This window comes from Lygodium microphyllum, chromosome 24 (assembly GCF_053477565.2).
Source record: "Lygodium microphyllum isolate KBCC chromosome 24, Lygodium_microphyllum_v1.1.10, whole genome shotgun sequence".
NCBI classification, from domain to species: Eukaryota; Viridiplantae; Streptophyta; class Polypodiopsida; order Schizaeales; family Lygodiaceae; genus Lygodium; species Lygodium microphyllum.
The window spans coordinates 54,384,049-54,407,046 of record NC_141158.1 but is presented as its reverse complement, the minus strand read 5'-3'; the positions used below and the strand labels follow the sequence as shown (position 1 = coordinate 54,407,046).

The following is a 22,998-nucleotide window of genomic DNA, read 5'->3' as shown; positions in this document are numbered from 1 at the left end:
GCACCCAACTATTCCACAACTCATGATGGATTTCCTAAATAAGAGTGCAAAGACCTCTAGTATATCTAGTCAATGTGCGACATCACTCTCAACTCCAACTTAATCTTGTACCTGAGGGTGGGGGAAATGAATTGGTGTAGACCCAGTGGTACTCAAGGGATGAAATTGAGGTAGAGAGCTTGTTGGTGCTGAAAGGGAAAGTAGCAAGTTCAACAGTGGTCTAGTTGGAGCTCCATACGTCACTTCTACCATTGCTAGGACCTTATTCTGGATTGTTTCAGCAACCCCACCCGGAAATCCCCCACTCAGTCCTATTCCTAAAGACTGAGCTGGATTAATTGGAGCCTGAACATGTGGCGATCCTGATGGATATGCAGGTGACACACTTACCCCGGTTCTCATGGACATCACCTGCATCACCGTAAATTGCTGAAAAGATAGACCCCTGATAATTAATCGTAGTGCACAAAGACAACTTTGAAAAACGTCGACTCAAATCTATGAGAAAAATAGCAAATGCTAACCAATACGGAAGGTCACCTGCAATTGCAATTGAAGCATTTTGATGTATTCAATGGCTTCATCCAGTAAGGCAGCTTTGTACGAGACTTAAAACATAGCTTAGAACAAATGAAGGTGCACAGTATAATCACTAACAATTGCATGTATTCTGAAGCTTAAAGTAGAGATCTATTGGTTATACCTTGCTTTGTCCTTCAGAATCTTTCACTATCAATTGCATGTATTCTGAAGCTTAAAGTAGAGATCTACTGGTTATACCTCGCTTTGTCCTTCAGAATCTTCAGGTTTTCTCTTCCCACTTGATAAGGCTTCCCTAATATTCTCACTTGTGTGTGAGCCTCCAGAATGCACATCGTGACACTCAGTTTTCTTCTCATGGGGCTGAATTAATACTGCAGCACCCGAACCAACAGCAGCACCAACATCTTTCTGCAAGTGCTCTACATTTGATTGGAGATGTTCGATCACAAGATTCAGTCTCTCACTATAACCAACCTTCCTTCCGTGGATAGGTGGTAAATCCCTGATTACAACTTAATTACAGCAGCAAATAATTAGTGCAAATCTGAAAATACAAATTTACCTACTGATCTTGGAAAATGCACACCCGATTGGCCCCAAAATTGGCGCCCCTTTCGGTATTTCTTTAGCTTTATTGAAAAGAAATTTATTTACAATGGGATTCTCCCACTCTCTTTCGGTATTCCAACTCCCCTTGCTGTTTAAAATCACCAGCAAGTCTTTAAATTGATTTGCCCCTTGATTTCGAGCAATCAATTGGCCTTCACCCGCTTTCATGGAGATGGAAAATGCCCCAAATTCAATTATTTACTAGTCCCTCCACTTGAATAGACTAAAAAACAGCTTCAGCCCTGTTGAATCCAAATATTGGAACTTCTAATTTTTGGCACGCTTCTTGAGACTGCTACTAAACCCTAATTTTTGCTACAGGTTAGGATTTACAGAAGAGAAATCTGAAAATTTCTCAACCTCAAGGGTCCAAATGTTGAGATCTTCCGAGCAAGGCTGTGAAATGGCTAGGAGATGAGAGAGAAAGCTGTAGAGAGAGGAAATTCAGAGTTTTGTTGAGGAATGACTAAAAAACAGTCAAATGCAGCTACTACGTTGCCACAACAGCTTGTACATGCAAAGAGCTGAAGAAAATCAGTCATTTATTGATGTTGCCTTGTCTCAACAACCTATAGATGCTTTGCTGTTGATAGGTCTTCTCCTATCCCTGGCTTCAGAAGGTCCAGCTGCATTTCAAACCTGCACCCTCTCCTCCCTCTCTCTTGCAGGCTGAATACACTAAAAATGCCTCTCTCCAGCCTCTAAAGACGTTTTTCAATCTTGCATGGGCATTTTTGATAAGTGGCAGCCTTCCCAAATGGTTTTTCGAGCCTTATCCATAATTAAATATTAATTTTCAATCTTTAAATACTGAAAATTAATCTAATAATTATTTGGTTGCCCTGAAAAATAATCTGACTAGCCAATAATTAAATTGGCTAGGCAACTTCCATTCTCGAGTGTCTCTGCGTCATCTTTGACCATTAGATTGGCGTTAGGTACCATTAAACGCCACTTCTCCAGTGTCACCAACTAACACTTATGGCCAAAATGAATGACCTAGGCCAACAACTAGCACCAGATACCACCAAGTACCTGTGCACCATAACTTATAGCGACTTTTGCCTTTGACATCCTGTGATTTCTTCGAGTCCCGAGCTCATTAGTTTACTTCAACCCCAATTGCATCTCACATGTGCAACATTTACTTAATCATGTGATTAAAAATTAATCCACATGTTATGTGAGGTTTCAAAAATACATATCCTCATGACAGCCCTCCCCCTTGAAATCTTTGCAATTGTCCTCGATTGCACTACCAAATGCACCAAAAGCAAAGTACTACATTGAAATTTCCATAGGATATCATAGTCAACACAACATTACACATTGCTGTTCAACCATTCCTATACCCAACATATGCTGAAAATTACCAGCCAACATAACATAACATAAGACTCACAAAGAATCTCAAAAACATTGCCAGATTATTATGTGACATGTCCATTTCTCATGAGCTCAACTCATCTGGCAAAACCAAACCATAGTATAGCAAAAACCAAGCATAAACCATGGCTAAAACATCAATGGCATCATAATATATGCTGTTGTCCATGGAACTAGATGTAAACCATTGAAAATTGAGCATAATTTGATCATAAATTGATCACCTGCTAATTTGAGAACTGATCACAAACTACTACAAATGTGACCCCAAACTGATCACAAACTCATTGGCAAAACTGACCAACAATCATTGCAAAAACTAATGCACAATTGATCCAAAAAGTGGCCATAAATGGTTCTCAAGCTGATAAAAATTTGAGCTGAAACTTATTAGAATTTTTGTCTCAAAGAGGCAAAATTCATACTAAATTGATCATAAGCTTATGCAAAAGTATAGTTCTAGTGCCCTGGTAAAACTCATACTCATCTGCATACATCTCACAATGACTAGTACACTATGTAGTGACCTCATGGCAAACATACTATCAACGCAGTACCTTGGATGCATGCTGAATACATCCGAGATCCACTACATACGAGAGTTGTCCATTACTGAGGAGTGGAAGTGCTACCTCCCCCTTGAGCATCAGGCAATACTTTGAACCCTTGCTCTGCTGAACCCGATGGAGCCCAAACTAAAGTCGGCTCTAACTGAAAGGCATCTAGGTAAAGCAACTAAGGATGATCTACCAAGTCATCCTTTTCCATCCATTTAGCATCCATTGGTGAATAATTTTGAAATTTCACCAAGTATCTCCAAGAAACTTTACCTTTGACATTTCTTTCCTTATGTGTCAAAATCTACTCAGGTACCAAAATCTCATCTAGCTCCTCAACCTCAAGCTGAATTTCAGCAAACATATCCTCCAGTGCATCACCATGAAAAGACCTCAACAAACTGACATGAAAGGCATTGTGTATCCGCCAATATGAAGGTAATTTCAGTCGATATGCCACATCGCTAATCTTCTCCAACACTTGGAAGGGCCCATATTATCTCATACTCAACTTCAGATACAATCTTTCTCTTCCTTTCATCTTTTTCAACCTTGCCTTTTTAAAACACAGCAATACATAATCACCCCCTGCAAACTGCAAAGCACGTCTGTGGCGATCAGCTGCCCTCTTTTGCTTTTCTTGCAAATCTCCGAAGTACATATTTTATATTTGCATAGACTACATCCAAGTTTTCTACATAACAATCAGCCTCAAAGATCTTATCCTTAGTTTGCAGAATAGGTGATACCTTCTTGCCACCCTCAACCACCTGAAATGGAGCTTTGCCCATAGAACTATACACTGTACCGTTGTAAGCAAACTCAACCAAAAGTAAATACTGCTCCCACTGTGTCTTATGGTCTAAAACATAGCATCTCAAAAGATCTAACACTGTGAAATTTGCTTCATCAGACTGACCATCTGTCTGCGGATGGAAGGATAATGAGAATTTCAACGTGGTACCCATATTCTTAAACAAGCCCTTCCAAAATAAATTGGTCATCCACGGGTCTCGATCACTAATGATCTCACTAATGATCAACTCTAGCATACCATGATGGAAGGATGATGAGAATTTCAAAGTGATACCCATATTCTCAAACAAGCCCTTTCAAAATAAATTGGTCATCCGGGGGTCTCAATCACTAATGATCGACTCTGGCATACCATGATACTTAAAGATGTACTGTAAAAACAATCGTGCCATATGACCAGCCTTTATTTTCTTCCTCACCGGAATAAAATGGGCTTGTTTGCTAAACCTACAAATGATAGTCCATATCCCATCATTCCCTGTAGGTGTCTTAGGAAGCTCAAAAATAAAGTCCATTGCAATGCTCTGCCAAGGCCTATCTAGAATAGGCAAGGGCTGCAATAAACCCGGCATCTTTTGCCTATCATGCTTTACCTTCTAGCATACGATGCTTATCTTAACAAACTGTTCTATATCATACCTCAAAGCTGGCCAATAAAAAAAATGCTCCACTACCTTGACCGTGGCATCAATACCTCTATGTCCTGCATACGAAGGAGCATGACTTTCAGTGATAACTCTAGGCCTTAACTGCTTTGTGACACACAATCGTCCATGCATCATAAAAAATCCATCTCTTACACAAAGTGTCCATGCCTTTGGCCACTGCAAAGCTGATCATAAACACTAGCAAAGTTCGAATCAGTAATATATTGCTCTTTCATGGCATCCAACTCGGTGTGATAAACCATATTGATAGCCGACAACTGAAGTTTACGTGACAGTGCATCACTTTTACCACTCTTTCCTTGCAATCAGTTCCTCTTTCCAACCCTATTTTTCAGATCTGCCCTGATTTTCAGATTTACCCTTTTTCTCAACCTTTGACTCTTTGACATGTGACTTGGCATCATTATCGTGGAATCTTGCATCCTTTCCACGCAACAATGTGTCGGTTGTAGTAGCAATTTCTATAAGCTGTGACATGCTGAAAACAGTGGACTTAATGCAAAAATCCCGAATACCCTTTGGCAAAACACAAATATACTTCTCCATCTGCTCATGGAGGGGTACTGTGCGATAAGAAGTAACTGACAGCAATGCATTCCAAAACGTCTTATTATACTGATCCAAGTTGCAGTCTTTGGAATTCAACTGATTCCAAGCTGTCATAATGTCTACTTCAAAAATACTTGTCAACCAATTTGAGGCAAACATTTGCTTGAACTGGACCCAAGTGGTAGATGACTTCCCTTGAATAAGAAGTGTAGACCACCACTGCAATGCATTTCTCTTCAAAAATGTGGCTACCTTGTGTATCTTAGATACCTCTGTGAAGTTACCTCCAGAATAGGCTACATCAAACTGCTGAATAAAAACAAGTGCTTTCAGCCTATCTTGTGCACCACTGAAAGGCTCAAACTTCACGCTTTTGCCACCTTCATCATAGTCCTTCGACGACCTATGGAAGTCAAGTTATCATAAATGGGCTGCTGCAAAAAAGGTGCATTGACTGTATTTGCATAAAAACCAGCACTATTTAAAGCACCTACATGACCAGCACCAAATCCTTGTGCTCCAACAGTCCTTGGGGTGCCAATACATATCCATATGGCTTGCTTTGTGCCCAAGCATCATGCTTATGCTGCCATACATGGGATTAGACATTCCACTTGCATTACCCAGATACATTGGGTGTTGTGAGCCATGCATTGGCTATTGCATACCATAGGGATTTGTGCCATACATTCCCATATGCGGTGTGTGTCCAATCATAACATGAAAAATGGTATCACCACCAAAGTATCCTTGTTGTCCCATGCTTGCATGTGCATAATTATTGCCTTGTTGCCCATGTTCCTCTAGATTGGCACTACCAAGTTGGCCATGCATTTGCACTTACTGCCCCACGAATACCAATTGTTTGTGCTCATCAAGCATTTCGGGCTCTTCTAAAGAAGGCTTAGGCATTTCCGTCGGTTCTTGTGACTGTCTCAAAGCTGTAGAAGGTGTCTTCTTCTCTTTGCCTTTGCTCTCCTTTGGGGCATTCAAGAATCAAGTAAACTGGGGATCCTTTGCCAATTCAGCAAAAAGATTTGCTACTATACGCATTCAATCCTTGAAGCTATCATCAAATTCTTCAGCCCCTTGTTGGTCATCAACCTCTTTATGCATTGAAGTACCAACATTTGGGTCATTTCCCACATTTTCAGCATGCTCTCCATGCTGAGAACCATGCCCAACATCAGTCATTGCATTTCCCCCTTCACCACGTGATTGACCAAGGAGTGATACATCCTCTCCACTTGATCCCATATCACCATGTGAAGACATGCTTGCTGTAATTCACTGCTGAGAACAATTTCAGCAATAATGCAATAGTCCCAAGTTGCAATCAAGTACCACGGGCCCACCAATTCAAAGGATTTGATGGTATCCCAGCAATGGAACCATGTAACCAGCCTTCCTTCCATGGATGGGTGGTAAATCCCTGATTACAACTTAATTACAGTAGCAAACAATTAGTGCAAATCTGAAAATACAAATTTACCTACTGATCTTGGACAATGCACACTCAATTGGCTCCAAAATTGGCGCCCCTTTCGGTATTTCTTTAGCTTTATTGAAAAGAAATTTATTTACAATGGGATTCTCCCAATCCCTTTCGGTATTCCAACTCCCCTTGCTGTTTAAAATCACTAACAAGTCTTTAAATTGATTTGCCCCTTGATTTCGGGCAATCAATTGGCCTTCACCCGCTTTCATAGAGATGGAAAATGCCCCAAATTCAATTATTTGCTAGTCCCTCCACTTGAATAGGCTTAAAAACAGCTTCAACCCTGTTGAATCCAAGTCTTGGAGCTTCTAATTTCTGGCACGCTTCTCAAGACTGCTACTAAACCCTAATTTTTGCTACAGGTTAGGGTTTACAACAGAGAAATCTGAAAATTTCTCAACCTCCAAGGGTCCAAATGCTGAGATCTTCTGAGCAAGGCTATGAAATGACTGGGAGATGAGAGAGAAAGCTGTAGAGAGATTCAGAGTTTTGTCGAGAGGAATGACTGAAAATCGATCAAATGCAGCTACTACACTGCCACAACAGCTTGTACATGCAAAGAACTGAAGAAAATCAGTCATTTATTGCTGCTACCCTTTCTCAACAACCTATAGATGCTATCATCTATTGTTGATAGTCTTCTCCTACCCCTGGCTTCAGAAGGTCCTCCAATAGCTGCATTTCAAACCTACATCCTCTCCTCCCTCTCTCTTGCAAGTTGAATACACTAAAAATGCCTCTCCAGCCTCTAAAGACGTTTTTCAGTCTTGCATGGGCATTTTTGACAAATGGCAGCCTTCTCGAATGGTTTTTCCAGCCTTATCCATAATTAAATATTAATTTTCAGTCTTTAAATACAGAAAATTAATCTAATAATTATTTCGGTGCCCTGAAAAATAATCTGACTAGCCAATAATTAAATTGGCTAGGCAACTTCCATTCCCGAGTGTATCTCTACGTCATCTTTGACCATCAGATTGGCGTTAGGTACCATTACACGCCACTTCTCTAGTGTCACCAACTAATACTTATCGCCAAAATGAATGACCTAGGCCAACAACTGGCACCAGATACCACCAAGTACCTGTGTGGCATAACTTATAGCAACTTTTGCCTTTGACATCCCGTGATTTCTTCGGGTCCCGGGCTCATTAATTTACTTCAATCCCAGTTGCACCTCACATGTGCAACATTTACTTAATCATGTGATTAAAAATTAATCCACATGTTAAGTGAGGTTTCAAAAATACATGTCCTCATGACACTCAGACTCCTCGGAGGCCAACACATCAGTTGTAGAAGACTCTAAAGAACCATGTTTAGAGCTACTACCCTCAACTATCGTCTTAAACTTAGTCCATTGCTTGCTATCTTGGCTTCCACTGCCAGGTGAAGTAGTAGTCTCATTAGTTGAATGCATACTTAGTAGCATAAGATATGTTCTTGAAGCTGGTTGAGAAGAAAGCATGTATCTATAAGAGCCGAATGCCTTTATCCTGGGAGGTAGCATTGGAGAATTAGAAGCCATCGGGGAAAACAATTGTTTCATCTCTGGAACCAAGTAAGATGCATGACTTGCAACACATGATCATCCCAATCTGGCCTGCTGAGGTTGTAGAGAAGTTAGGACACGACTGAATGCTTTGTCGTATAATGGTTCTATGATACCTGCTGCACGGCCAGCACCCAATGTAAGAGCTTCCTCCGCAGCTGAATTTGAAACATCTGTTTGAAGGTAACGCCTTCCTATTGCCACTGATGGTTTGCTAGCAGTTTCTGGTTGCTTCAAAAAATTACCTCTCTCCTCTGAACCTGAGAGACTAGTAATTGAAGGCCAGGGTGGGGCCTTGTTGAGCCATCCTTTCATGCCAATGGGTGGCGTTTGTTTCGATGCTGAAACTTTACTCAGGACTGCTTGATCCAAACTAACCTCATCAGCAATGCAGTTAGAGGGGCCAACAATCTGCATATGCAAGCCCGATTCTTTGTTCATCCAATGATCTGCATCACCCTGTGGCAATGGTTGCAATGCTGAATTATTAGTGCTCCCCTTTCTCTCCACCTTCTCTACCATCCGATGGACTGGTCCTTCAGGCAACTGTTCAAGATGAGACCTCCTCTTGCCACTGTTGAGACCTGCAGTCAGCTTGCCTTTGCTTGAAGGTGCAAGTATGGATGCTGCAGTGTGGGATAAGGTTTTCTGTTAAAAGATGACCAAACTGGTGGGTGTGCAGAGCTGGATTGTTGATAAACGATTGCGGTTGAGGTTGTGAGGAAACTGCCTTTGCTCTCGCTTTCTCGATCAGACTGCGACATTTCTGTGGAGACCAAACTTAGGGCATCTCTATGGATCCAATCGGGCAGCTCTTGCAGTGGCTGAGGGGAATATTTGAATGCAGAAGAGGTAATTAACTGGCTGGTGCAGGTGTAATTACTGGTAGTAACTGCAGAGGAAGCCGTAGTTCGAACCAGGGAGGAAGCTGCAAGAGCGCCCTCGCCCAAAGACCAATGGGGAAAGATGTCAGAGCTTTGACTCGACTCGAGTGGGGCAAGCTAGAGGGGATCCTGAAGCCAGGTCACAAGCTCATCTTCTACAGCATTAAGCTAAGCCGAGACATGAGACCCTTTGTTCCGAGCTGCCTCTTCCGCAATTGGAATGCTTCTGTTCTCTTCTTCTTGGCAGCTCAGTAGTGGAGCTATGCAGGTACCCACCGAGGAACCCTGTAGTGGCCCAAGTGGCTGCTTAGATATATTTCGAGGAGGGTTTAAGAGAAGCGGGTGAGTGCTATGAGAGTTTCACCTCTGTGTGTTATTACCCAATCCCTTCCAAAACTGAAGGTGCGGGTGAAATTTTAGAGCAACCGTCATGTCGTCGCATATCGTCATAAGCCACAAATGTAGAGCCAGGGGCAAACATGACCTGAGCCCATCGTTAGGACGCCGATACGACGTCAAGAACTTTCCTTTCCAAGGAACCCCAGGCGCACCGCAAAATATTCAGACAATATAGGGACCGACAATCACAACTTACAATATGAAGGATTTAGGATTCCAAGGAGACTCTCTCTCTCTCTCTCTCTCTCTCTCTCTCTCTCTCTCTCACGCACTGTGCCCACACAAAAAGGAGGTTTACCACTTCTCATTCAATCTCGGATTTCTTGAGCTGTACCAAGTTCCCAAAATCCAGTGCTTAATCAAATTGAATCTACACCAAATCAGACCACACGGCATCATCAAGAATTTTGAGTATCTATATCTCTGCTATATTTGGAGCCAAGAAACACCTATCAGATGATTTGCGCCATCCAGATTCTTATTCGTATTCTCCTTGAGACCTAAATTCATAGCATTCCTCTCCCCACAACGGGCTCATTGTCATCTCGTCCAAAGCCTTTTTCAGTGCCTATCCTCCCAGAAATCTAGTGCTGGATCAAGCTCTAAAGCAAATCAGACATGATAATCTTTGGGTATCTCTGTTGTATCTGGAGCAAACAATCTAGTGCTCAAACATGTTGGAAACGATATCTGAACGCAACGCATCATGATAAGCCTTGAGTATCTCTATTGTATTTGAAGCAAACACGCCCTGGGATTTGGGTCCTTCAGTCTTCTCTTTCTTTCTATTATCCATGAAATCAGCTTCATGATATCCTCTCCTAGAACAATCATTCATTGTCATCTACTCAAACCATTTTAAGAGATACACAGCTGATACAATTCCTCAAACGAGGTGCTGCAAATCGTCTTCATCGTCTGCTTTCACCAAGTTTAGCACCGGCATCATAATGCAACAAAGGTATTCGTTTATTGTTCCTTTGATCACTTCTTGCTCTAGGCAAGGAGAAATTGGAATCAAGTTGTTTCTGCCAGATTTTCGACAAATGGGATAAAAAGAGTGATATGGTACACACTCTTTCCAAGATTTAGACAATAATATCTTTGTTATTGCGACTACCTTGCTTGCAACTCTAGATAAGGAGAATCAAGCTGGTTCTGAGCGAGATTTAGACAAATGGGACCTGGGCTATGTGGCAAGCTTTGGAAGATTTGGATCAGTGGAAAAAGATCCGATGCAAATTTTCTGTCTGCGAGACTCGGACCAATCGGATGCAGCAACAGCAAGGCAAGCTGCTAATCCTGGCACTAAGACAAGGATTAGCACTAGCGGCGGAACAGGTGTAGAGGGGTAACTGAGGTAGAGGAGAGAGAGACTAAGAGGGGGACCGATGGGCGGGGGGGTAGAGAGAGAGAGAGAGAGAGAGAGCAATGGATTGGCAGCCGGCCATTGGCAACTGAAACCAGCCTTCCTTCTTGGAATGGGTGGTGATAACCTGATTTAAGAGTTAATTACAGCAATAAATAAATGCACATAAAATGAAATACACACTTTACCATAGCATTCTTGGACAGTAGACACCCTGTTGGCCCCAAAATTGGCGCCCCTTGCGGTATTTCTTTAGCTTTCATTCAATTGGAAGGAGTACAACTTGAGATTCTTCAATCTCCTCCTGCTAACCAATTCCTCTTGCTGTCATAAATGTCCAGCAAGCCTTTTAGGTCATTTGCCCCTTGTTTCACCCAGAACTTCTTCTCCAATTTGACCCTTGGCTGGCCAAATGCTATCCCAAATGGGATGGGCTGACTCTTGAAATCCCTTGATAATCTTCAATTATCAGCTGCTGATTTCAGTCCCTTGAGCCTTCAATCTCTGGCACGGATCCCAAGGTGGCTGTCAAACCCTAATTTCTGCTATGAATTAGGGTTTACTGCAGAAATTACAGATCAGCCTACCAAAAATGGCGGAGATCTTCTCCAAATGGCTAAGAATTGCTGAGAATGGCTGAGCATAGGCTGAAGGAGATGAGAGAATGCTGTAGAGAGAGAAAATTTTGAGATTTGTCGCGAAGAACTGATCAAAATCAGCTGCTGCCTTGCTGTACCAGCCCCAAGCAGATGCACCAACAACAATAGGAGCATCAGAGACTGTGATCTTCTGGAGAAAGTGCATCAGCAGCAATTGTCAGCTTCCCAAGGTCAAGAATATGCAATCTCCATCACCAAAATGGTCTCCAATGGCTGGGAATTGGCCCCAAAAGTTGGTAGCAACAGTCCAACACCTCTTTCCAACAGCTCCAAAATGAAAAAACGAGATTTCCCTCTCCCTTCAGCCCTATTTAGCCTTTCCCCCACTTGCATGGGAAAGTTTTACCAAGTGGCAGCTTTCTTAATCCATTTTCAGCAATTTCCAGCCATTTAATTAATTTTCAGAATTAATTAATTCTGAAAATTAATTCAGCCCTTAATCCATGCCCAGAAAATTGACCTTGCCCATCCAAAAATTAATTGGCTAGGCCATTTGCAACCCAAAGTGGTCCCATGCATTGATTGACCCTTGGACAAGCATTAATCCATTAATTAATGCCTAGTCCCTAGTGTCACCCCACTGACACTTAATGGCCAATTAATGGTCCTAGGGGCAAACTGACACCAAAATTCACCTAGAATCTAACAAGTGTAACTTGTTACAACTTTTGCCTTTGACACCCATCTTTTTCACAAGGTAATTCAATCTTCAACTGTGAGAAAGTAGCTTGCACCTCACATGTGCATCTTTTAATTGCACATTTGATTAATCCTTTAATCAAATGTCAATTAAACATAAGCAAAGCATCAAATTTTCACGTCCTCGTGACAGGCAACACTTAACCAGGGCGTTTAGGCCCTGTAGATCCGCCTTTTGTCTTTTGTGTTGAAAAAAAGCACAGGAGGTCTGCTACCCGTATCCTACCTCCGGCCACGTGTCGTCCTCTCGTAGGTACCACTAGATACGATTAATAAAGATAGCCCTTGGGCCCTAGCCGACATATCAAAAGTCTACTAATTTAGTGAGTCCGGTTTGCTTGCGTGAAATGCTGACGTGGACAGCTCAGATTGTCAACAAGCCCTTCCGCTTTCAAGGCCTTTTTCTACACATGATACCTACACGCACAAATGATAAGAACCAAGCATTCGATCCATGAGACATCACACATCTAGAACTAATAGTTGTGTATTTCTTTAAGGAGTAAGAGAGATTTATATCGAGTTGCGCCCCCCCCCCCCCCCCCCCATGGTATTATTTCCAACCTCCAAGAAAGCGAGAAGCTAGAACTAATAATCGGGAAATCATGGAACTAGGTTTGCTACTAACATATTAAAGGATCCACACTATTCTTTCCAGATAAGCAAATAGTTGTAAATGTTTATATAACTTCCAAGAAAGCTAGAACTAATCATTAGGAAGTCCCCCGCAATCAAGTTGATCTCACATGAAAACTGAGAGTTACAAATATATCGACTAGTAGGGAGACATGGATGATGGGCCTAGCTCAATCTAACATATTGAAGGATCAACACTATCCTTTCTAGATAAGCAAATAGTTTTAAATGTTTATTGGTTAATTTTTTTCATTAAAAAACCAAAACTAAGCCAGCCTTTAAGAGATAAAATAAGGCCTCAACTTAAATTTATGTTTCCCTTAAACCATGCCCTTGGACCTTAATCCAATAAGATACTTTTGTTAGAGATAGAGTCATCCCCTGGACAGGCTGAGTGTGCGGAGCAGATGGACAGATCTATTTACAGACCAGATCTGTCTCTGTCGGACAGATCTGTCAAGTGCCATGTCATCAATCCTAGGCAAGCAGACACGTTGTCAAAGAGTTCTTTGTTCATAATATAAATCATAGAATTCTTATGTTTGCAGAAGAGCTTTATTAGGATTCACATGAGGAACTTTCATACATAACTCAGTCATTGTTACCCAACAACCGACTTAGATATCACTTAGTTTCATAAGTTCTTTTATAACTGCCATACAATTTTCAGTTGTACCATGTATATTGACAAAAATTAAGTCTATGGGAACCCACAACTTGATCAACTGAAGGTAATTAACAGTCTGCAGACTAAGTCACATTGGCTCAAGAGGAAAATTTGCCTAAAAATCAAGAGAAGTGCCAAAAGTCCACTCGGTTTGTATGGGACCTGAAATAATGGACTTATATGACTTATAAGTGACCTAAATGGTCATACTAAAGAGTGGCAGCTGAAGAGGATGAAGCCCGCATTTTTCAGCGCAAAAAACAGGCCTACATACCTGTGGCAGATGGAGGATGAGCTGTGGACTATGGTGCATGCTCCAAAGCATGCAAACTCAAGGCAAACTGAAGCTGAAGAAGGAGACAAACAAGGAAGGTGAGAGCTCTTCTTGCCCGTCCATTTGGTATGACGAAAATGAGTGGTATGACAGTTTATAAAAGGAGGAAACCTGAGAAAAATTATTCAGCCTACTCTTATGTACATCTTCTTTCATTCTTTTACCATATTCATGGTCCAATGAAGCCCGTCTTGTACCCAAGTACTTGAGTGACTTTGGGGGCAAGCAAAGGGGAGGATTTTGAAGGTGTATGGGCTGTTTTGGACTAAACAAACCAATCATAAACAGGGCAGCCCACTGTTCTTGTCCATTTTGATGAGTAAATAAGTGATCTATGTGGTTGTAAGAGAAGGAATTGACCTCTTAACATCAGGGCTTCATTTGTGAATGATTAGAGAAGCCTATTCTTGGGATTATGTGCACTTTTGGAGCTTGATTATGGGCTGGAAATTACTGTTTTAAAACAGGGCTGAAGTAAATTTTATGCTTTGTCAATGCAATCATGAGTTTTTGATCTATGTCTTGGATGTAATTGAGTCTACCATCAAAATACTTGTATCTTGGAGTTGTTATCCATTCATGTTCATGAAATAGAAACCGTTTGAGCTTACATTTGGATTAAATCTGAGATTATCCCTAAATGTATTGACTTATTATCCGTATATGCATTTGATGTGATCAAGACAAAGTCTTTCATTCCATTCATGAATGCTAAATAAAAGAAAAAGCTTGAGATCTTCTTCTTCGACTAAGTCATCTCAAAAACCCAAATCTTATCAAACCCCAATCTTTCCTCCTTCTCCTAACCTTGAATTCCACACTCCTCTTCTGCTCTAAACCCCGGTGGAAGACCTTCAACCCTCAACACGATGACAGTGGTGAACCCGGCGTGAAGATCAGCCGCGGAAGAGGAAGTACAATGGGAGAATCATCAAGTTCGAGAGGAGATGCCTTGCAGCAATTGGTTCGTCTGATGCAAGAAAGCCAACAACAACAATTGCAATTTTAGCAGCAATTACAACTGCAACAACAGCGGAGACAAGATGAAGAGCGGAATGATGCCGCTGCCATTAAGGCTTTGAAAGCAGTTGGGCAGGAGCTCAAGCAATTTAATGGGCAAAATGTATCCTCTTTTATCCGCCTCTATACTGACAAGATGGTCTTCTTTGGAGTTCCTCATCATGCTTGGAGCCGATACTTTGCCTGTTTGGCCGTGCATGGCCTCCAGGACCGGATTCATGGTCTATTTCAAAAAGATGCGGGATGGTCTGTATTCAAGAAGGCTCTTTGAGAAGAATTTTTCTTGAAGATTTTGGCCTCATGACGAAGAAAGTCTTCATTGAATGGGTTGAAAGGCCCAATAAGGGACTAACCGCCACCTCTCTTCACCGCGAATTTGAAAGCAAATTTACTCAACTAGATCTTGACGATCAGCAGAGTATGGAAAGCCAGAAGATTGAATTGTTTCTAAAGGCTGTGGATCCTTTTCTTCAAGAGAAGCTAACTAATCGGCTTGAAGATCCTGACTCTGAGACAAGATTGAAGACTGCTTGGAGTGATGTCACTGAAGCAATTAATATGATTGCTCGAAGAGAGCGGATGCACCTAAGGTGGGAATCTACCTCTGCACCAACTGAATCCATGAAGGAGCCTGTTCCTGTATCTCAACCTCCTGTCTCTATGGCCGAGCAGCCAAGAAATCCTGTTGTTCCACCTCCAAAGAAGGATGTCATGGACGAGCTGATCAAGAGCATGCGGGATCTCCATCTTAATCTAACGGAGATTAATTCCAAGGTGGAAAGGCTTGATGTGAAAGTGGAAGAAAGAGGACGGACAACTGCCCAAAGACCCGTACGAGAAGGCTTCAAAAGACGTTGTATCTGGTGTGATAGCCTACAACATGATAAGAGGGAGTGCAGTGCATTCCGTGAAGCTGAAGCGCAAAAATTAGTCTTTTGAAAGGATGGTAAAATTCATGCAACCGAAACCGGGCTTCCTCTTGAGCCAAATTTCGGTAACGGTGGCATGGGGAAAGGACTGGAGGATTTGGTAACAATAACAGCCTATGCAGCTGTTGATACAGCTACCTATGGGCTGCAAATTGAGCCAACCAATGAAATTGTTAAAGCATGTAAAATTGATGCAAAATCTAAAGTGTGGATGCAGGCCTTAGATCGCATGGAGCAAGGCAAGGCAACCAAAGATGATTTAACTACTGCCAGTCAATGCATCCGAGGAAGAACCGGATGGACCGAGCCAGTTGATTCATTTTTAGCTTTCGCTCGGTTGGCTGAAATTAATAATCATGAAGCTATGATAAGAGAAAAGAGAAGAAGAGATGAAGATGTTGCCGATCCCTCCTCTTCGGGGCCAACTAAACGTATGACAAGAAGTAAACTGGATCAGTAGAAGGCTGCTGAAAATCCACCACCGCTAGAGCTTGATATGGGAAATGCCCCACAAGCAAAGAAGACAGAAGGAAAGAGAAAAGGCAAACATCCCGGCTACAAGCTGCAGTCTGACATAGAAACTACGACGGATCTCAAGCGGATCCTAGAAGAAAGGATTCTTAAAAGCAGAATTGAATTTACATTAGGTGAAATTCTCGGAATTGCAAAACGAGGATTTCATGATGTAATAATTGATGTAATTAAACGGAAAAGACAATATGTTGGTGAGGAACCTGAAGAATCTGTGCATGCTTTTTTGCAAGCACTTCATGTGTATTTGCAGGATGAAGAGAAGCTGAAAACTCAAGGGATTCGATTGGAGGCAATCAAAAAATTGATTGCAGCCATAGAAGCCAAAGATGAAGACATCTATGAAGCAAAAATTGAAGAAGCTATTGCAGAGAATGTTATGGTGGGATCTTCTCAATCCAAAGAGCAGCCCATGCATAAGAAAGAAGCTCGTCTTCACAACATATAAGAAGAGAATGATGCTCATTTTATTCCTAGTAGTCACTACTCCCGTACCCATTGGGCAAGGGCGACCACCGAAACCGTTGTCAAGATTAAAGAAAGAGAGACTCCATGCATTGCCCTTATAGACCATGGCTCGGAAATCAACGTCATGTCAAGAAGTCTCTACAAGAATGGCGGATGGCCCATAGATGTGGACCCAGGATGGCGCATGAAAGCAGCCAATAACTCCTCTGGCGATCTCTATGCGGCATGTCCTTATGTACAAGTTACTATTGGTAATGTAAAAGATGAATTTCATTTCTTTGTTCAAGATTTCTGCAACTATTCTATCATTCTTGGTCAACCTTTTATTTCTGAGTCTTGTTTGGAGACAAAGGCCCTTGATGATGGTTCATCATATGCTCAGATAAGAAGTAAGGTTAATGACAAAGCTGTCCAATTTTTTACTGTATGTGTAAATCATCACCGGAATAGAGATCGATTGAGAGTCCTGTACCTCCTAATGCCCGAGAATTTAAGGGTTTTCGGGTAGCACTGCTGTAAGTGGAGGCTATGGCGGTGCTTCATATCATAAAAATTTGCCTCCACATGTAAAGGGGGCTATGCCAAAAGCTGACTTGCACGTTTTTACGGCCAACAGTATGGGCTGTTATAAACAATTTTCAGCCATGAATAGGGCTGAAAGAAAGCATCAATGATTGTGCTTAAATCTTGTCTAAATTGGAAGAAGTCCATCTTACTCTTTCAGGTGCTAAATCTATTTTTGGAGTCGAAGAAGTTCTTGTGGTAGGGCATATGTGTGGTCCATATGGCCGAAAGCCTTCTCCAACCAAGATTAATGCCATCAGCAAAATGCAGGAAATATGCACAAATGTTTCAGAGGTGAGAAGATTTCTTGGAGCATGTGGAACTTTCATACATAATTCAGCCATTGTTACCCAACAACCGACTTAGATGTCACTTAGTTTCATAAGTTCTTTTATAACTGTCATACAATTTTCAGTTGTACCATGTATATTGACAAAAATTAAGTCTATGAGAACCCACAACTTGATCAACTGAAGGTAATTGACAGTCTGCAGGCTAAGTCACATGGGTTCAAGAGGAAAATTTGCCTAAAAATCAAGAGAAGTACCAAAAGTCCACTAGGTTTGTATAGGACCTGAAATAATGGACTTATATGATTTATAAGTGACCTAAATGATCAAACTGAAGAGTGGGAGCTAAAGAGGATGCAGCCCGCATTTTTCGGCGCAAAAAACGGGCCTGCATACCTGTGGCAGATGGAGGATGAGCTGTGGACTATGGTGCATGCTCCAAAGCATGCAAACTCAAGGCAAACTGAAGCTGAAGAAGGAGATACAAACAAGGAAGGTGAGAGCTCTTCTTGCCCGTCCATTTGGTATGACGAAAATGAGTGGTATGACAGTCCATAAAAGGGGGAAACCTGAGAAAAAGTATTCAGCCTGCTCTTATGTACGTCTTCTTTCATTCTTTTATCATATTCATGGTCCAATGAAGCCCGTCTTGTACCCTAGTACTTGAGTGACTTTGGGGGCAAGCAAAGGGGAGGGTTTTGAAGGTGTATGGGCTGTTTTGGACTAAACAAACCAGTCATAAACAGGGCAGCCCACTGTTCTTGTCCATTTTGATGAGTAAATAAGTGATCTATGTGGTTGTAAGAGAAGGAATTGACCTCTTAACATCAGGGCTTCATTTGTGAATGATTAGAGAAGCCTATTCTTGGGATTATGTGCACTTTTGGAGCTTGATTATGGGCTGGAAATTACTGTTTTAAAACAAGGCTGAAGTAAATTTTATGCTTTGTCAATGCAATTCATGAGTTTTTGATCTATGTCTTGGATGTAATTGAGTCTACCATCAAAATACTTGTATCTTGGAGTTGTTATCCATTCATGTTCATGAAATAGAAACCGTTTGAGCTTGCATTTGGAATATGCATTTGGATTAAATCTGGATTATCCCTAGATGTATTGACTTATTATCCGTATATGCATTTGATGTGATCAAGACAAAGTCTTTCATTCCATTCATGAATGCTAAATAAAAGAAAAAGCTTGAGATCTTCTTCTTCAACTAAGTCATCTCAAAAACCCAAATCTTATCAAACCCCAATCTTTCCTCCTTCTCCTAACCTTGAATCCCACACTCCTCTTCTGCTCTAAACCCTGGTGGAAGACCTTCAACCCTCAACACGACAACAACGTCACAGTTTGCGCAGTCAAGCAGGCAGCGTACAAGTGTCACATGGCACAACAGGTAGTACAGGCACCACTTTTTGTGAGCAGTCGGACAGATGTTGCACCTTTTTGAGGTGCAATCAGCTGCATTTAATGCAGCCAACCTGCTGCTGGTGGTTGCCCTTTTCCTGGCTATAAATAGCTAGTCTCTTGCACACTCTTTTACATCATTCTGATCTTGAGATCTGTCAAGGTTGGTCTGCTGAGACTGATCGTGATCAGGCTGACGGAGATCGAGGTCATCAAGACGGAGACATGCAGATATATTCTCTACACCCTTGTATTTTTCTACACTCCTATATAGCATATTGCACTGCAGATTTTCTGTGTTTCAGTCTCCTTCTCTCTCTCCTCTCTGTGTTCACTCTCTCTCAGACTTGGTACTACACTTCCGCATCGTTGTACTCTGACATGGTATCAAAGCGGTGAAGACGGACTGACTGAGTGCTAAACCTACCTGAAGAGGAGATTTCAGCATGACACAAGGCTGCGTTTTCAGCGTTCAAGGGCGAGCGGGAGGGCTGCGCATCGGAACAAGGCTGAAGCAAGTGTGGACGTGCAGGAAAGGAGTCCAGATGGTGAATTTGCTGTAGGTTATTGCTGTTTGAAGGGGAGGAAGGCTGTGTTTTAGGCCTTCCACTGCAGTTTTTACTTTTTCATCGCCTCCAACGGCTGAAGAAAGTTCGGGAATCAGAGGAAACAACCCTAACAGGCTGCATTTATACAGTTAGAGGGGGCTGATTTTGCGTTTGTGCAGGCATTGCAGGTGAACATGTCTTCGGAGATTGATTTGGAGTTCCAGGCGATCATGGACAGGAAGGTGCCGTCCTACCGGCTCTTCCATCGGATTAGAAGCTTGATGATGACAATTACCGCATCTAGCGGATGATGATGTTGGCCATCTTGGAGTCTTATGATTTGGAAGAGCTTGTGTTGAAGGAGATCAACCAGCCCTCGGTGCTAGATGAGTCCAAACTCTCTTCCAGTGCTCGTGCAGAGTTGACCAAGGCCCAGTCTCATTGGGACAAACCGAATGCCAGGATTCGTTCTTTTCTTTTTCAGTCTTGGTACTACGCTTCCGCATCGCGCATCCCCTAGACAGGCTGAGTGTACGGAGCAGGTGGACAAATTTGTTTACAGATCTATCTCTGTCGGACAGATCTGTCAGGTGCCGCGTCATCAGTCCAGGGCAGGCAGACTCGTCAGCAGTCTGCGCAGTCAGACAGGTAGCATACAAGTGCCATGTGGCACAGCAAGTATAGGCACCACTTTTTATGGGCAATAAGACAAATGTTGTATCTTTTTTAGGTGCAGTCGGCTGCATTTAATGCAATCGACCTGATGTTGGTGATTGTCCTTTTCCTGGCTATAAATAGCCAATCTCTTGCACACTCTTTTACATCATTCTGATCTTGAGATCTGTTAGGGTTGGTCAGCTGAGACTAACTGTGATCAAGCTGACAGAGATCGAGGTCATCAAGACGAAGACACACGCAGATATTTTCTCTGCACCCTTGTATTTTTTTGCACTCCTATACAACATACTGCATCGCAAAGTTTCTACATTTCACTGTCTCCTCTCTCTCTCTCTTCTCTCTGTGTTTACTCTCTCTCAGTCTTGGTACTACGCTTCTGCATCGCTACACTCTGACAACTTTCTTTACATATATCAACTCATTCTTGCATATCCAAATAGTCGAATCTTAAACAACATCTCCAAACACTATCTTAAACATATCCAAAATGAACACTTATGTGGACGGATTAAATTCATTGAATTTGCAAAGTCCATATTCAAAGTAACTTGAGACATCTAGCTTCAAAGGATATGTGAGGCATTGATTCAAGTCCTAGTTTTCAGCATGAACATGAATCAATATCCGTTTCCTAATATTGTTTTAGTAGCCAAACAAGCACATAAAATTTTACAAAGGAGGACCTTGAGCTTTGCATTTAAATAAGAATACAAAACCATAGCACATCTATGTACCTTATACCAATTACATCATTCATCCCAAATATATGTTTCTAGATTCCATCTACTACTCCTATCTACAATATGCTAGCTTCTCTATCTGTCTACTTTTTGTTTTGTCTGCCGCCTTAAAGTTTTATATATCATGGCTAGTTCCATGATCAATCTAGTTAAAGTCTTCTTAGTGTGTTTTCCACCATGGAGATGTAGACCCTAAGCATCCAAAAAGCCACCTCACAAAAAGATGCAATCTTTCTCTCCTTGTCAGATCTCCCTTTAAATCATTATAGCCTCAAAACAAATGGATTTACAAGGTGAAGCACAAGTTTGATGGATGAGCTGATTCCCAAAGGATATGCACACTCATGTTATTAATTAGGAGAAGACTTGTGCTCCAATAGCTAAAATGGCTATTGTGAGTGCTGTAGTAGTTGTGCCTGCATCAAAGGGTTGGATCATGCATCAAATAGATGTTAAAAATTTCTTCTTCCAAGGGGACTTGCAAGAAGAAGTTAATGTTAAGTAGACACTTGGTTATGTGAATGAGCATTATCCTAATTATGTATGCAAGCTTCATAAGGCTTTATAAGGGTTGAAGCAAGTACCCTGAGTATGGCATGATAGGATTGTAGAATATCTAGTCAACATTGGATTCGATAGAGCATATGTTGATCACTCACTTTATGTATGTGAGATTGATGTGAATATTGTGGTCATTACTATATACATAGATGGCTTGATTATTGTGGAGGATGACAATGAGATAGAGATTGAATATGTGAAGATTCTTCTCAAGGTTGAGTTTGAAATAAAGGATTTAGGAGAGATATGCTATTTTCTTGGAATAGAGATAATTAAGACTTTAGAGGGTATACAATTTATCACAAAGACATTATGCTTGCTTAAAAAGTTATGGTATGGTTGAATGTAAGCCAATCTCCATACATCTAGATGTCAATGATAAGCTAAGTGCACGTGAGGGTGATGTGATTGAGGATGCCATGATATATTGAAAGATTGTGGGTATCCTTATTCATTTGATGATCTAGGCCAGATCTAAATTACACAGTTGGTTTGGAGAGTCGATTCATAAAGCTTCCAAGGAAGCCACATTTTGATATAGTGCAATGCATATTGTGCTATGTCAAGTCTACACTTGAATATGCATTGTTTTATGCAACAAGTGTATCCTTGGACTTTCATGCTCACATAGATGCAAAATTGGGCTAGTAAGATTTCAGACAGGAGCTCTATGAGTGGATTTATGTTTTCCTTTGGGAGTGGTATTATTACTTACAGTAGCATGAAATAGCCTATACTTGCATATCTAGTACTTGGTAGAGTATAGGGGTGTTGTGGTTGTAGCATGTGAGGTAGCTTGGCTATACAAGTAATTTGATGATTTGGGTTGTAGGTAGAAAAGGAGGTTGTCATCTACTATGATAGCCTTATAAGTGGCATTTAGCTAACCAAGAAGCAATGTATCATGCGGTGCAAACCAAACACATAGTACTCTCGTATGTATGGCATGCAAACCAAAATAAGAGGTCATTAGGTCAATTATACCTTATACTAGCTTGCAAATAGTTCTACCTAAGTTTCATAACTATAATTTCTTTTTCCCTTAAATATAATGTGTGACATGCCTATCTAATGAACCATTCACAGTATTATTTTGGCAGTCTATCAAGACAGGTCTAGAGGATGCCATTCAACACTCTCTTGGAATATCTGAAATTTATTGGCTATGGTAGCTTGAGTCTACCTTCACATGGAAAGCCACTACATCCCTATGAGGATCGATACGTAACAAGAATCCTAAATAACTGCTGCCTAGCAATTTATTTAGCATTAGTTATGGGCAATTGCTTGTGCAAGTCAACCCAACAAAAGCAAAAATAATGTGATGCTTTTCTTGGAAAATCCTAACAACCCCTAACTTGCAGTAGATAGCCTATTTTTTGGAACCTTGTATAGAGATATGATTGATTATGTTTTTCTTTAAGAGCCAAT

General features: G+C 41.4%; 1 protein-coding gene across 5 annotated transcripts in view; it reads right to left on the bottom strand.

Annotated features, from left to right (window-relative positions):
* Positions 1-22,998, bottom strand: part of LOC148015109 (uncharacterized) — a 33,511-nt gene that overhangs the window by 1,637 nt on the left and 8,876 nt on the right. For all 5 annotated transcript variants that reach the window (XM_087665959.1, XM_087665960.1, XM_087665957.1 and 2 more), the window contains one exon: positions 112-411. In XM_087665959.1, the coding sequence (XP_087522085.1) occupies positions 112-411 (300 nt within the window). The remainder of the gene's footprint in view (positions 1-111; positions 412-22,998) is intronic.